General features: G+C 41.1%; 1 protein-coding gene across 1 annotated transcript; it reads right to left on the bottom strand.

Moving 5' to 3' along the window:
* Positions 1 to 939: 939 nt before the first annotated feature.
* On the bottom strand, positions 940 to 3,135 carry insm1b (insulinoma-associated 1b). The gene has a single exon (XM_084394014.1). It carries the CDS (start codon positions 3,051 to 3,053, stop codon positions 1,704 to 1,706), a length of 1,350 nt encoding a protein of 449 aa, XP_084250140.1. The 5' UTR covers positions 3,054 to 3,135; the 3' UTR covers positions 940 to 1,703.
* Positions 3,136 to 15,096: the final 11,961 nt, after the last annotated feature.

The raw sequence follows: 15,096 nt of genomic DNA, 5'->3' as shown, positions 1-15,096 counted from the left end.
CTAAATCTGACCAAAACTCTTTTTAGGATTTCCTTCTTTTTTTTTTACATTTATTGCCAATTGCAGAACGCAGTGAGAGCTTTAAACATGAATATAATGTGCACTAATTCGTTTCCTGAAACAATCCGATGCTCAATTTGCAAACTTGTTCCCTTCCTCTTTAGTGATTTGTATTTAATGGCTGATAATGCATTTATTTTTCATCTGTATCAGCTCATTTTATCTGAATCTCTCAGCAACTTTGTATGTAAATAGAGCACAAGTTGCTCTTGTACAGCACTTTTTCTAGAGGTGTTTGTTACTATTGTAAAAAAAAAAAACGAATCTTACGAATAAGGCACCAAAAGAAAAATGGAGAATCAATAATGGCAGTGGTGAAATGCATTACTGGGTTAATATCCTTGTACATTGAGTTCATAATCACAAAGGCTGTTGTCACCCTTTAAATGATTTGAGCTGGATTTACAGTGGGCCAAATCCATTATTTCACTGATCAAGCAGAGCTACATGGTGACTTCAGAATGACCTGACAAATATAAAATCAATACTGCTGTACTTTACAGAACGAACAAGGGTTTAGGACAGAAACTGTAGAAGTCAACTGCCAGAGGTTCTCTGACCGCTCTATATCATCTTATATCATCTGACACCTGTAGAAAAACACCTTGTAGTTGCTCAGCCGCACATTAACTTTGCGGTGGTAAAGGCTGCACACACACACACACACACACACACAAAAACTGTCTTTCTTACCTTTGTATAAGTCTGTAGATAAATATAGTGAAGAACATGAATGTGTGTATGGAGGATAGTTTTCAGTTATGTTGTGTTTAAAGGTTCATATGAAAGGGATGAGTTGCCATCTACAGTTCACATGCAGTGACTGAGACTGAGCGAAAGTAACTTCCTATTTCATTCATATAAACTACTGTACAAGTAGTACACGTTATTGTGGCAAATATGCACGAACAAAAAGCTTCTTTTTTTTCATTTTGAAAATATTTTATTTGAGTAGACAACACGGACGCACATATAAAGCGATAGGTAGCAAACATTTAGGAAAATAAGCTGTATACGTAGAAAAAGATTGCATCTATAAGAGCTTCACGTTTCAAGGGAGCGCACAAAACCCAAGACAAGATGATCTCGACACAACGATTAGACTGCAACATGTGACACAGGAAAAAAAAAAAAATCACACAATAAATTATACAAAGCCATTGAAAATAAATAAATACATAAATAAATAAAATATTACGAATAAACATATTACAATAATTTTACATCATGATAGTAAGTTGTAATTGTGTGCCGACATTCAAAAACAATCATTACACTGAAGAGTTCTTAAGGCAGTAGTTTGATGTATTTCTCTAAAGGCATTTCTGGCTACTAAAGGGAAACTTTTTCAAGATTTGTTGTAGTTGTTTTGAGTACGAAGAAAGAGAGAGAGAACATTTTCAGTCCTGTAATTCACACACTAGATTAAAGCTACAGACGCGAAACGCACAGCATGTGAATTCAAGGCAGAGGTACATGAACATATCTTAGGTCTAGGAGCTATTACATTACCATGTGTGCAAGGTTCTAGAAAAATACCTTTGTAAGGACCAAACTAATACTTTTCTCCAGACTTTTCTAGTTGAGGGATTGGATGAAGAAAATAGAGCGTTCTAAAAGGCCAGATTGGAGTGTGTTCTTCTTCAGCAGGCGTTACGCACTGGCACCTGGAGGAGGATGACTTGCCTGTTTTCGGTGGGGTGGCATTTGTTGATGTGCCTGGTGAGACCCGGCGAGCTGTAGAAAGTGGCCGGGCAGAACTTGCAGGGAAACGCCTGGGCATCGTCGTGCAGGAGACGCAGGTGCCGCTCCAGACTCGCCCGGTTGGGAAGCTTCTCTCCGCAGGCCGGACACGTGAGACAGTCCGCGGGGCTTAGATTGAGCGGACCCGGGCTCTGGCTGTCCTCCCTCGGCACCATGTCTGGGCTCTCTGCGTTGCGAAAAGCCTCTCCGATGATTTGATTTTGGAGCGCTTGGTGTCCCAGGATGTGCTTCCTCAAGTACGCCTGGCGCTTGAATCTCTTCCCGCAGTGCTGGCAATCATAGAGCCCGTCTTCCGAGCCGGATTCTGACAGACCCGGGCTCGGGGAGTCTCTGTCGCTGGGGAACTCTGCTCTCAGGTCTTCGGGGAAAGGTTTGGCGGGTTGGAGGGGTTGTTTGGGCGCGCTCGGGACGCGCGGTTTGTGCCAGCGCCGGTGGGAGGCCAGGTTTGCCGGACAGCTGAACACCTTCTCGCACTCGGGACACCTGTACTCCACCCGCACTATCCGGGAGCACTTGTGCTGTGCCAAAGAGAACGGGTCCGAGTATTCTTCTTTGCAAAGCTGGCAGATGAACTCTCCCAGGGGCTTGTTGGAGCTGCCTGAGGCCGCTCGGGGCTTCGGGTCCACGGGCCCCTCTTTGATTTTCAGGCCCAGCACCGGGGAAGTCGTTACCTCATCCTCGAAGTTGAGTTTGCGTATGGCTTTGGGTTTCTTGGCGCTTTTGCCGCCTTTACGCTCGGCTGCGTCAGAGGAAGGTCTTTTAACGCCGGGTCGGATGGCGGAGGAGTGCGCGCCGCTCCGGTTACTGTTGCTGGTGCCGATTTTCAAGTCGACCGGCGCGAACAGAAGATGATGGTCTAGGCTGGTGAGTGAGGCGGCAGTTGGGAAGGATTCGGCAGAGACGGGCGAGCCGAGATTGAGACTTCTCTCGAAATATTTCCTGTCGTGCTCCTTGCTGATGGGCCGGGTGGGGCTGTACAGCGCTTGGTACACCGCCTCCGGGTTGCCGAACTGCACCGGCTTGTGGACCGGCACCGGCGCCTCTGCCCCGTCCGACGGGAGCGCAGAGATGATGCTGTCCGGCTTGGATGCGCTGGGCGCGGGCGAGTACGAGGCGATCTGCGCGATCTGACATTCTGGAGGAGCGAATCCTCCATCCTCGTCCGAGCGTATCCGGTACGAAACGAGCGATGCTTTCTTGTTTCGTTTCACTAGGAATCCTTTGGGCATGTCGGCGGATGGATGAGGCGAGGATGACAAGGCACAACAAGACGAGATCCAGAGCCACAAACACGCCGTCCGCCTCCCTCCCTCTGAGAGATGCTTTTGCTTCTCAACGCATAGCTGCACTCTTTTTAAGCTGGAATGATGTTATTGTTCTCGCCCCTCGCCGCTCCATCCTCATCCAATCAGGGACGAGCGCGGATCTCTGTGGAATTGCCCGTGGGAGGGCTGAGAGACTCGGACCGGGCGCTACAGAGCAGATGTACCTGGCCTTTATTGTAGTAATGCGCGCTGCGCTCCGTTCACGGTCTGATGGAGATGTATGGAGGAGCGCGTGCCGCGGCTATAGGGAAACACAAGGAAATGTCACTCACCGCCATCATCGTCATCATCAGAATTCCGAATGACCGACAACAAAGAAAGTTCTTTCTGAATGCTTAGTTTAGACCTGTGAATGTCTTAACTTAAATATTGATGCATTTCTGCATCTTTAAAATTGTATCCACAAATGATTGCGGGACAATAACTGTTGCAGACTGCAGATTTAACTGTGTAGACTACATTTAGATATAATATTTTTCTTTTTTCTCTACTTTAAATGTAGAAGTGACTACATTACAATTGCATTAATTCAATAATTTGTAGTAATTGCAGTACACGATGCAAGTTATTTACACAAGCGCAAACCGAAGTGAATGTAGACGAGAAGAAAAAGAGTTTTATTAACGTTGTCATTTTGGAAAAGATGGAATATTATGTAGGATAAAAAAAAAATGTAATAAACAATTTGGATGCTGGGCTTGTTTTGTGTGTTGTTTCACGCGTAGCCTATAAGTGGGATTAGAATATGCTTCTAAAAACGAACTGAGTATTTTCAAGAAGCTCCACAAAGTAATTACACAAAGCATGTTATTAATTAGTAGCTACTTATGAAATCCGAACATGTCTGTCGAAAGCTTCCTCCTGCGTTGCCCAAGCTTGCAGATCTGGACATTATAGGGGAGATTTGTAAGGCCACGCGTCTGTCTGAGCGCAGTATAAATCAGCTGGCTAACGCATGCATAAGTCATCAGAAGAGGCTCATCTCTGAACACAATGGCGCGTCTGGACAGCCGTCACAGGCTTTTCTGCCTTTGAAAAGCAAATTGACCTCTACAGGGATACACGAGCAATCTGGCCAAAAGAGAGACGCGTGCTGGACGCCATCAAAGATGAGCGCTGACCTCGAGGTCAAGCCAAGGGTCAGCCAGCACTGCATTTCTTCAAACCACCGTGACCACTGACAACCTCAGACGTTCGAGCTTTTGTACTGAGCAATGCTTTCCATTGCAGTCCAACTACACACATTTCCTGTAAATATAATGAGCTGCAATCGTAAAGAAAAACACGTACAAAGTGCAGTCAGTAGTTATTGCACACTGATGGTTATGCTCTACATAATGTGTTCGTTTACTTTTAAATAAAATCATCAGTGGTATATTTTGAGCCATAAGCACAGAAGAAATACTGCATTCAAAATGATTAAACTTCGCTTGATTTCAGAACGCTTATGATCATCTTCGATAATAGTTTACTGTCAGCAAACGCACAGTAACGAGAGCTGCATCGCAGGTTTAGATCGCAGCACTAAAGATCTTATTTTTACTCTGTGAAACAGTTGCTTTAGATTCTCTTTTGCGCGCATAATTGGACAGACGTGTTGCACGGGTTTGCATTCATCCATTGTTCCCCTCATTAGCATAAAGCTGCTGTATGACCGAGTCAAATAATTGCTCAAGCATTCAGATATGCGACTGCCACCATTCTTCACTGCAGTTTCAGGAATATTGCAAGACCAGCGGACTTTAACACGACACGCAAGACTGAAATGTTCTTTAATTAATGTTATTAATACACAGTCGCTTGTTCCCAAAATCGTCTAAAGTTTTGCTTAAATCATGCATGTGCGCAGAACCGGATTTGCGCACGTCTAATATTTAACTTCATCCTAAGTTCTAATTCTTCACTCGTTTTCCTTTCATCATCAGAACATGTTTTCCTCTGTGTTAACATTCTCTGAAGTTTGTTTATCTAGGTCTTACCCAGTACAATGCACTTCGATGGCATTTTAATGAGATTGTGTGCGCGCGCCCCGGCCGCTTGTGCGCGTGTTTGCTGTGTGGCGCGTGCTTGTCGCGTCTCATTTGCATACAGCTGCTCGGCCGGCGCGAGCCCCTCCCCTGCTGGCCACGAGCCCCCTCTCAATACGAGGATCACAGTAAAGACTTATCAACATATTACTCCAAAACCCATAACATGACAAATGTGGCCATTTAACGAATACGGCATTGTTTACAAGCTCCGGGGTTCAAAGGCAAAAGGAGACTATAGCGGGCTTTATTACATCTGTGTGAGCATTGCGTTTTACTATTGTTTGTGTTGAAGAGTTTCGAAATAACATAAAGTTGTTATTCATACCTTAAACAGACATGCACACCCTAAACAGGTCAAATAAATGAACGCATATAAATGTTTACTGGTTTAGTGTTAGGGTTTATTTAGTGAAGTGTGGTTAGGGTCATTGGCACTGCTCCACCTACAGACTGGCACATGCTATTGCACCAGCCAATCAAAACACTGCTTGAGCATTTTGTTTTCTACACATCTTTAATCATCTTTAAATCAGAAAAGCAAAATGATCCGTTTCTGGCTTATGTGAAGGACGTATCAGATCTTCAGTCACAAGGATGAGCAAAGCATGTTAATATGCTATGTTAAATTGTGCGCACAGTGCATACATTTGTGTCGGTGTAAGAACATGACAGCCATATTGCCAATGAAACAGTTTGTGAAGCAAAGCTAAATCCATTGGAGTGCTGCACAGTTTTCCACATGGAGACTCTGTGGCTGCTGTCCATGGTTCTGAACACAGCCTTTGCTTCTCAGAGTGTATTTACACTATTCTCTCACATTTCCTGACTGCATTGACACTAAATAAAGATGTGAGAAGAACAGCAAGCTCTCGTTGGCATGCATACACAACTACAGATGTTCACCGTCACCATGATTTTGCCAAGTAAGACATGTTCACGGATCAACATTCCTTTAGTCCTAACCCTACCCATAACTTATCCCTGAAATCAGAGGGAAATGAGAGGTGAATAAAACTGATGTAAAAGCACCTAACCCTGGTTGTAAGCCTAAACTTGGCATAAACTTTATACTCGTCCCTCATATCTGATTGGTTGATTGAAATGTTGTTCAAGGATCAACAAAGATGCTGATCCAGGAACACGTAGCAATTGGTGAAAATAAACGAGTCCGTGTTAAGAATGCTGAATGTCGCGTTTCCCAAACAAAGCATTTCCAACATTGACACACACAGCTCGTTAGCTGCCATCATTTGCATTCCCGTATAATTGTGAATCATCCTTGATTTGTATATGATCTTCCTTATTAGCCCATATAATTGGGTTAATAAGAGGCAGCTCATTGCACTTATCGTTTCTCTGCCGAGAGGAGGCCAGAACAGAGGCAGGACTTAATTAATTGTATCAGTCTTTTCATCTGCAGTAGTAGTGCTCCCACACGAACATTAATATGATTCTGCAAATGGAGGGAAGTGGTACAGCCTGGGCCAGAGACACAAAAGATTGGACTCAAATTAATTTAGGCCTAATTAGCCAGTGGGCGTCAGGGAGTGGTTTGCATAATAAGACCCTGTAAATGAGATCAGACGCTGAGCTGAAGGCAATGCCTTTACATGTCGCTTAAACTGGACCGACACAGAGTTTGACCCTCGCTTAGCACAGGTCTCCTGACGCCGCAGGCCGTGGTGTGTGTGACGTGTGTGTGTGTTGCGATGCAACATTTGCAGGATATCCGCTGAGCAGTTGTAATCGAGCTCATTTCCATGTCAGTAAAACAAATGAGTCAAGCTGGAATCAGGACTGTTCAATATAAACTCAGGCCAGTTATTTACACATAATCTCCCCTGAATTTTTAAATTTGTTAATATACTTATATATATTATTTATTTAGAATAATATCAAAAGAAAGAGCAAAGCCTCTGCTTTTAAACAAACGATCTATATTGGTCAGTCTGGCTCTATCTATCTATCTATCTATCTATCTATCTATTTATCTATCTATCTATCTATCTATCTATCTATCTATCTATCTATCTATCTATTTATATTTGTCAGTCTGGCTCTATCTATCTATCTATCTATCTATCTATCTATCTGTCTGTCTGTCTGTCTGTCTGTCCAGTTTCGATAATTTTTATGATTTTACACGACTGAATTCTCTATGATCAGCGTACTGTGACCCTTGAGAGCTGAACAAGCTGTGATCTGAGACAATCTGTGATATGCTAATTGTGCAGAAATCAATTCTCCAACACATGATGGGCACATTAATCACCAGTATTCTCTATCCGCTGCTCTAGATTCTCAATCACAATCACATGATCATCCGTGATGAGCCGTGTGGAAGGGTCTGAGAGGACTGATGGAGATTACAAAGAATGTGATTAGATAATCAAATCCAAAGCCCACTGTCATTCGGCTGATGTTGTTTGTTGCGGTTCATAATCTTTTTTGAATTATGTTATATTGTATCTTATTGTAAGTTTCAAAATCACTGCTTTATGATGAAGAATTGTAAATAATGAACAAGGACGCAAGAAACCAGAAATGTAATTTTGCTTTCTGCAAAACTTAAATGACAGAATAAGGTAGATTTGTAATATTATATGTGTGTGTGGTAATTTGCCCATGCATAAGTCACAGGTGCTCTGAGTGGTTGCTAGAGTGTTGCTAGATGATTGCTAGAGTGTTCTCGTTGGTTAGCATGATAGTGGCTTACCGGTCAAAAGGTTAAAAGGTCAGCGGAGCAGCCCACCCCCAACCTCTGCCTCAATGGGTCTATGGTGTGCCAACGAACACTGCCAAAAACAACCCTAACCCTTGGTCTGTAAAAATTTATGATAAAAAAACTAAACAAAACAAAAAACAGCTGTTGTTGCCAGAGCTTTACAACTTTTTTGCTTAATTTTACAATTTATAAACTTATATTACATGTTAATGTACAGATGAAAACATTATCAAAATGTTTCCCGTTCACACGGGTCCGCGGAAATGACTAAAAACACTGCATGCCAGACCGCATGTCACTTTGTAAAGAAAGACCATGCTCCCATGCACATACGCATTTAAACACACATGCCGATAGAAACACGTAATACACGTGTGCATGCCATCACCGTTTACACAGATTCGCGTTTTTGAAGTTTACACGGGTGTAACGGTTTATAACATTTAACGTTTATAACTGGTACAGAAAGCCACATGATCTGGTATTCATCACAAGTAACTAAAAAATTCTTCTGTAAATGAACAGTAAATTACTGGCAACTTGGTTCTGGTTGCCAGTAGTTTACTGTAAAATTAAGAAAATACAGTAATGTGCTGTAAAACCAAACAGCCAAATTTACTAAACTAAACAAGTTAATTTCTCTCAAATATTTGTTACATTTCATTGTACTTAATAAAAAATAAAAAAGGTGAACTAAATCACTGATAATGACAGTAAATGTTGACCTGAAGTGCTACTTTATTTTATCAAATGAAATAAGTTCACAGTACTAATATACTCACATTACTAACACAGTATAAATAGTTTAAAGGCAGTTTAATTTAAGGATTAAATGAGTTTTAATTCAGTGGTAATATTACAGAAACATGCTGTAAACTGTACAATTAACAGTAATTATTTTTAATTTACAGGACGTTTTTTATATAAAGGTGCACACAGTGACTCAAAAATACATAACATCATCATCATGGTAACAAACATGACACTAAAATAATACAATAAACATTAATTTAACAACATAAAATGGAATATAAAACCCACATTTACATAAATGATAAGCAAAAAACTAAGAAGAAACAGTTCATTTCAATGAAAATCCATCAAATATAAAATGTCGCACTGGGAATTCTGGCTGTCAATTTATGTTTTTTCACAATAAATTTTAAGATGACTTTTTCACTTCCAAAAACGGTACATTTAACAGTATTTTACTGTAAAATTATATGAAATGTCCCTTTAGTTTATTTAAAATTTTCACCGTACATATACTGTTAACAGGTTTTAACAGGTTTTTACCATAGAACTTTTACAGTCTTTTACCGTTAAAATTATGATAATTTGTACGGTCATGAAAGGAACAAAATAGAAACTGAAGCCCAAGCGCCAGTTGCATATTAAAGGTTACCCAGTTAATGTGATCAACACAATGGCCAATTCTTTTCTCCTGTAAATGTTCTTTTGCACATAATGGGGCAATGCAAAAGGAAGGTGTATTTCACGGTCTCCCTCAGTGAGATGGAGTGGATCTCAAATGTCATGTTGAAATGTCAATGGGCTCTGGTATTTCACATGACAGGTGTCTCGAATCTGAGGCCGCATTCCTTCAGCATCGCCAGCGGAGGTGAAAGATGCTCTGTGACCTGACAAAAAGAATGAATGAGAAACACTCTTAAAAAAAAAGATTTTTTTTTTGGGAATAAATGATTCCCATGAAGAACCTTTAACATCCACGGAACCTTTCCATTGCACAAAAGGTTCTTTATAGTGGAAAAAAACAAAACATTCTTTAGATTATTAAAAGTGATTCTGTTCAATGAAATCTTCTTTGGGGAAACAAAAGTGGTTCTTCTATGCACTGAAAATAATAATTAGAAACGTTGAATTAAATATGACATTTTTGAAGTATAAAGACAAGTATGAACTAGTATTTCATATAATTTCCTGTAAAACATACTCCAATATTCCTTGTTTTATGTACGACTTTGAAAAATCATTATTTAGAGCTGCGTCTCATTCAGTGCTCACAAAGGAGAACTAACTTTAATAAGAAAGCTGATATTCCGAAATGGTGGTGCTACAGGCTATTGTGTTTAGAAAAAAAAAAGTCCAGATATTTAAATGAAGAGCAAGTGCAAGTTTCAATATGATTTGACACAATGCAAATTTTTATATGTAAAAAGTCTAATTTGCACCTCCCTTTATTTTCCTGAACTTTGTTCGTAACATCTGAGATCACATGGATGATAAATGTTCAAAGAGCAACCTCTGAACAATACAATGTTCTTGTGTGTGAATATTTTTTTCTATTGTGCGATGGCAAGAAGGCGTTACATGTTTTGATGGTCATTGTGTCTGTTCTTATTGACCCTTGAGCTTGTGTTGTAAATCTTTTTGTCTGTACTCACCCTTTCACCCATTGTCTTTTCACAAACTATAGCCACCGCACGTATATAGTGTCCATCCGATCTCTGCATCCCATTAGAGCTTCGCCATTCGAGATATTGGCTCCTGATGTGGAATATGATTGATTTGATTGCTGGATGACAGTCCCACGTTGCTGTCTCCAAACTTGACCCGAGCCCTGCTCCACTGACTCTCCTCATTATTAGCTGGTGACGGACGCCCATGCTGACAGCCACTGAAGGGACACGGCTCCTGCTCATCATCCGTCTCTGTCCGAGGGGTTTCGGGGAGGATTCTTTGGCTGTCCCTGTGAGTAATGTGAGGAGACCCTTCTGTCTTGCAGCACATGGCCAGTATAAAAGGCCATCGGTCAAAGGGCAGCTGGTAAGGCCAGAGGAGAAGGTGGTGGCTTTCTGTGTGTTGTGTTAGGATGAGCATCCTGATTAATTCTCAAAATGAACTTGCATGAGAAATAAGCTGATCTTGTGGTTTTGATCCCATGTTCTGTAGACACCTTTGATTTCCAGGGAACACACATCCTGAGAGAATATTTACCTGTGAATGGATCATATCAGAGACCAGCCTCCAAGACACTTGTTGTTACCGCCAACATTGAGTTTTTCATTTCTTGCCACAGTCGCCTCAGGCTTTCTCAGTAGGGAACTAAAGCATTATATGTTGACTTTCTAGCAGTATATCTGACCAAAATTAAAATCTCATAATTGCCTATTATATGTGCTAGATAACACTATAAGATCTAAATCCAGAGGATCACTTATATCTTTGTTTTATATTGCCAAAGACTTGCCAAGATAAACCAATATGGTGCACTCGTACAGATGGGAGTTTCTCCCATTACTACGAATGGGAGAAAGTGTGGAAGTGGCAGAATAAGTCCCGCCTTCTAAAGAAAAGCGCCAATTCCCAATTGACCTTATTCACAGCAGCGCCATCTTTGATTTTTAATGGGAATGAAAGTGAGGCTGTGAGGGATAGACATGCATCTCTTCAGTGGGCTGTTCTGTAATTTAATGTGTTTTGGGATTGTTCTGCTGATGAAACACTGCAAAAATATCTTTCCAAGGAATTTCAGTAGACGAAAAAACCCAAACAACATGAGCTGTGGAAAAATATAGGAGCTTTAGAGCTTGCAGCGGATGCCGTTGAAAACACGGTAAGTCTATCCCTCACAGCTCGCTGTCATACCTGTCGTGGCGCTGCTGTGAATAAGGTTTACTGGTAAAGTCTTGCATCAGTGCAGCTGCTGCGAGAAGCTCTGGTTAGCAGAGAAACAGTCCGCGGCTGTGTCCGAAATCGCATACTTTTTTTTGAGTAGGAACTTATTTAAAATAAGTAATTACTGCACAGCCACTAAAAAAGTACAGTAGTATGAATGTGTGTATTATGAATGTGTAATCCAGACGTACAACATTCACCATGTTGTCATTATCATGTGATCTACCAGCATCAGTTGCGTCACTTCACTGCCATTCATAAATCTTTCTCCGATGGCCTCATGGGATAGTAAAGTGTCCATGGTACGCACACTTCAGAATCTGGCAGGAAGTAGTAGGTCATCCGGGAATTTTTAAACTACTCTTTTGAGTACTGTAAATTCGGACATACTTCTTTTGTCACATACTGTTTTTCACCTATATATAGTAGGGAAGTATGTGATTTCAGATGCAGCCAATGTCTTGAGACTCAAGCTTAGCACATATGCAGTGGCTGGTCCAATCTGAAATATAAGCTTTTTTTAACACTATTTAAGGAATAAATTCTATGGAACTGCAACTATGGCCACTATGAACAGACTTTGCTTGAAAGGGACGTTGATATAAGCCAGCCCTAAAACTTACTCTATGTTGACGCACTATGGCATTATTGACATTACCAGTATGTAATGTTCTGTAAAGCTGCTTTGAAACAATGAGTAGGCTACTGTGGAAAGCGCAATACAAACACATTTGACTTGACTTGAATGCACTACAAGACATTTTGGATGAAAAATGTCTGTCAGATGCATACATGTAAAACTATGTAAAGCTCTCAACCGTGGCCAACAACTGTACAAAACAGATGCATTTTTGATAAGTTCATAGTTTTCTCTATTTTGGTTATTCATCTGGAGAACCTGGCTCTTGGGTCTGGATCGGGGCTTTGAGGGGTCTGGGTCTGAGTCTTAAAGGGTTTGTTAGAGCATGTGCATTATTGCCTAGATGTTTATAGCACAGCTTCATCATTAAAGGGATAGTTCATTATGTCATCATTTACTCACCTTCATGGCATTCCAAACCTGTGTGATGTTTTCTTTCTTCTGAGGAACACAAAAGAAGACATTTTGAAGAATGTTGGGATCCAAACAGTTTTGGTTACCATTGACTTTCATTGTACGTACAAACTCTCAAAAGATCCACAGAAGAAGGCAGTTAATCAAAGGCCCGGTGTGGTCAGTACTGGCCTTCAGTTTTAATCACAGGAAACCGAGCAGCCTTTGTCGTTGTGAGCAGCGTAATGTACACAGTGACCTGATCCTGTGTTGACAGAGAGCCAGGTGCTCAAACACACACAATCCACGACACACGTCCTATATAACACAGGACAGTAATTGGGGCATTCCACCCATTTTTCAGAGCCGCCCTGATTATATGAAATGTCACAGTAATATGAAATGCATTCTTCACAGAGAAAGATAATAGTGTTATTTATGAGCATTTTCAAAAAATGTGATGTGTCTGTTCCGGGAATATGCATCACTGTTAAATTAATATTGCAGATCACAAACATCACACAAAAAATGTGTGCATTTTATGATGCTATTTTAACAGTTCATTATTTGCTATATTGGGTGTAATAGAATGGGTTAACATGCATTAATGCTCAAGAAACAGATTATTTTTCACATACTGTACATTATTGCAGGTCCTCTATTCCCAGTCTGTCTGAAACACATCTCTACAAATCCCCTCCTTCTGAACAGCTCTGAGTGCTCTGATTGGCCAGCTGACCCAGTGCGTTGTGATTGGCCAAACACCTCAAGCATGTGTTGGAAATGTAACGCCCCTTGTTAAATTCTACGTTAATAATGTCGCCAGTATTAAAGTGTCAGTTCGAGCCCGAGTAAGATTCTGAAAATGCAGATGATCAAGCAGATTGACCAGTGGAACTCTCTTACCTTTCAGATGCAATTTGTAATGGTTTAATTAGTCTTCTTCACTGCAACAACTTTTTGTTCTGAAGGGACAACATAAAATAGTTAACTGTATACTGAAGTGTATATTTCTCATTTATTTAGGTGTGTATAGCCGGGAATGTACTCTCCCAGGTTCTGGATGCTGTCCTCTGTAAAATGCCCTGTGCACAGGCAAACTTTTGGCTTATACAGCTCTGGAACAGTGTTATATCTTAACCACTAATTCCTAAACAAAGGGTTTTGCTTTCGCATCCAAACACACAGTGTCTCCGCAACATGACGACAACACTACTGTTCACTGAAGCCTCGCCTTCTTTCTTTGCGTAAGGCTTTGGGCGGCATTATGCTAATATTTCACATTGTGACGTTTGAGGAAGTAATATGGACTTTGATTGAGGTGTTTTAGGCAGGTTTGCAGCTGTTCTCTAGCCTGGCAACTCACCATTGTCAGGGCTCAATCCGAGGGGCGGGATAAACGGCTGTCTTTCACATTCACTCTGCATGTAATAGGACAGCGCTACAACCAACCAGAGCGTTTCCCAACAGCGGAGCTAGCTGATAGAACAGCTACGAACACATCTTCCTGTTTTAAGAATGACTTAAGTGCCGTTCTTTGTTCTTTTCTCAAAGAAAAGCTTAACTCCAAGTCCTCCAGAGTCGCGGACAAAGCCGATTCGAAAGACCGCTGTTCGCCAGCAGCAGCTCTTCTTTGTTTTCAAGTAGCAGGGAATTCACGCGGAACCGTCACAACTCTGTCGTCATTATGTAAAGCCCGCCCACCGACTCTATACACGATTTGATTGGCCTGACTAGAGTTTGGTTTTTCCAGCTCGAAAGTCAACGGAGAGATGCTAGACTAGCTGTTCTCTGTTAGATAGAATAAATCTCTTTGTGGGAACTATGAGCTTTGTAACTTTGCAGATCCTATATACATGCACAACAGATACATTGATTGCACACTAAATGACAACATCAAAAAGCATCTTATGACCCCTTTAAGAGCAGACGTGGCCATTCGTAACTTGAATGTGTGAGGCTTCTGGTGTCAGATGCTTATTATTTTGGATGTACAAAAACAGTCTGTTAGGCTGCTTGATATTGCAAATTGGTATCTGTTATCAAAGAGTTGTAGTGTTTACTGTACTTTTATTCTTCTAGGTATTTACCTATAGTGGCTAATGAATCAGAAGTTTTGCACAATAATAGAAAATTGCTTACTTCCACGTTGCAAAATAAGATGGATAAAACCTTCGCCTTCAGACATATATGCTAATTTGGCACTCTGTCATAATACAGGCTCTTATTTATTTAATACAGTAATCATGCATCCCGCCTAGTGCAGGAACAACTTCACCTGCCTTTAAATGTGTTTTCAAATCGCTGCACATATCTGCTCTCATATCCTCCCTTCTGTATGATAATATCCTCTCCACAATTGCATATGCCTAATAAAGCTTTACAAGCAAAAGTGTCACGTCTGCCTCACAGCCATTGGTGCGGGGTATTCAGTATTTTCACCTGCTCTGCACACACCGCTGACCGGTAAACATGCCTCTATCCACACTTGTTTGAGGGCCCATCTGGTGCCCTGCATTA

Source organism: Rutilus rutilus (genome assembly GCF_951802725.1).
Source record: "Rutilus rutilus genome assembly, chromosome: 21".
Taxonomy (NCBI): domain Eukaryota; kingdom Metazoa; phylum Chordata; class Actinopteri; order Cypriniformes; family Leuciscidae; genus Rutilus; species Rutilus rutilus.
This window is presented reverse-complemented; position numbering and strand designations above follow the sequence as displayed.

Bases quoted from the DNA above. Each gene is read 5' to 3' on its own strand.
- insm1b (XM_084394014.1), bottom strand. From the start codon at position 3,053: ATGCCCAAAGGATTCCTAGTGAAACGAAACAAGAAAGCATCGCTCGTT.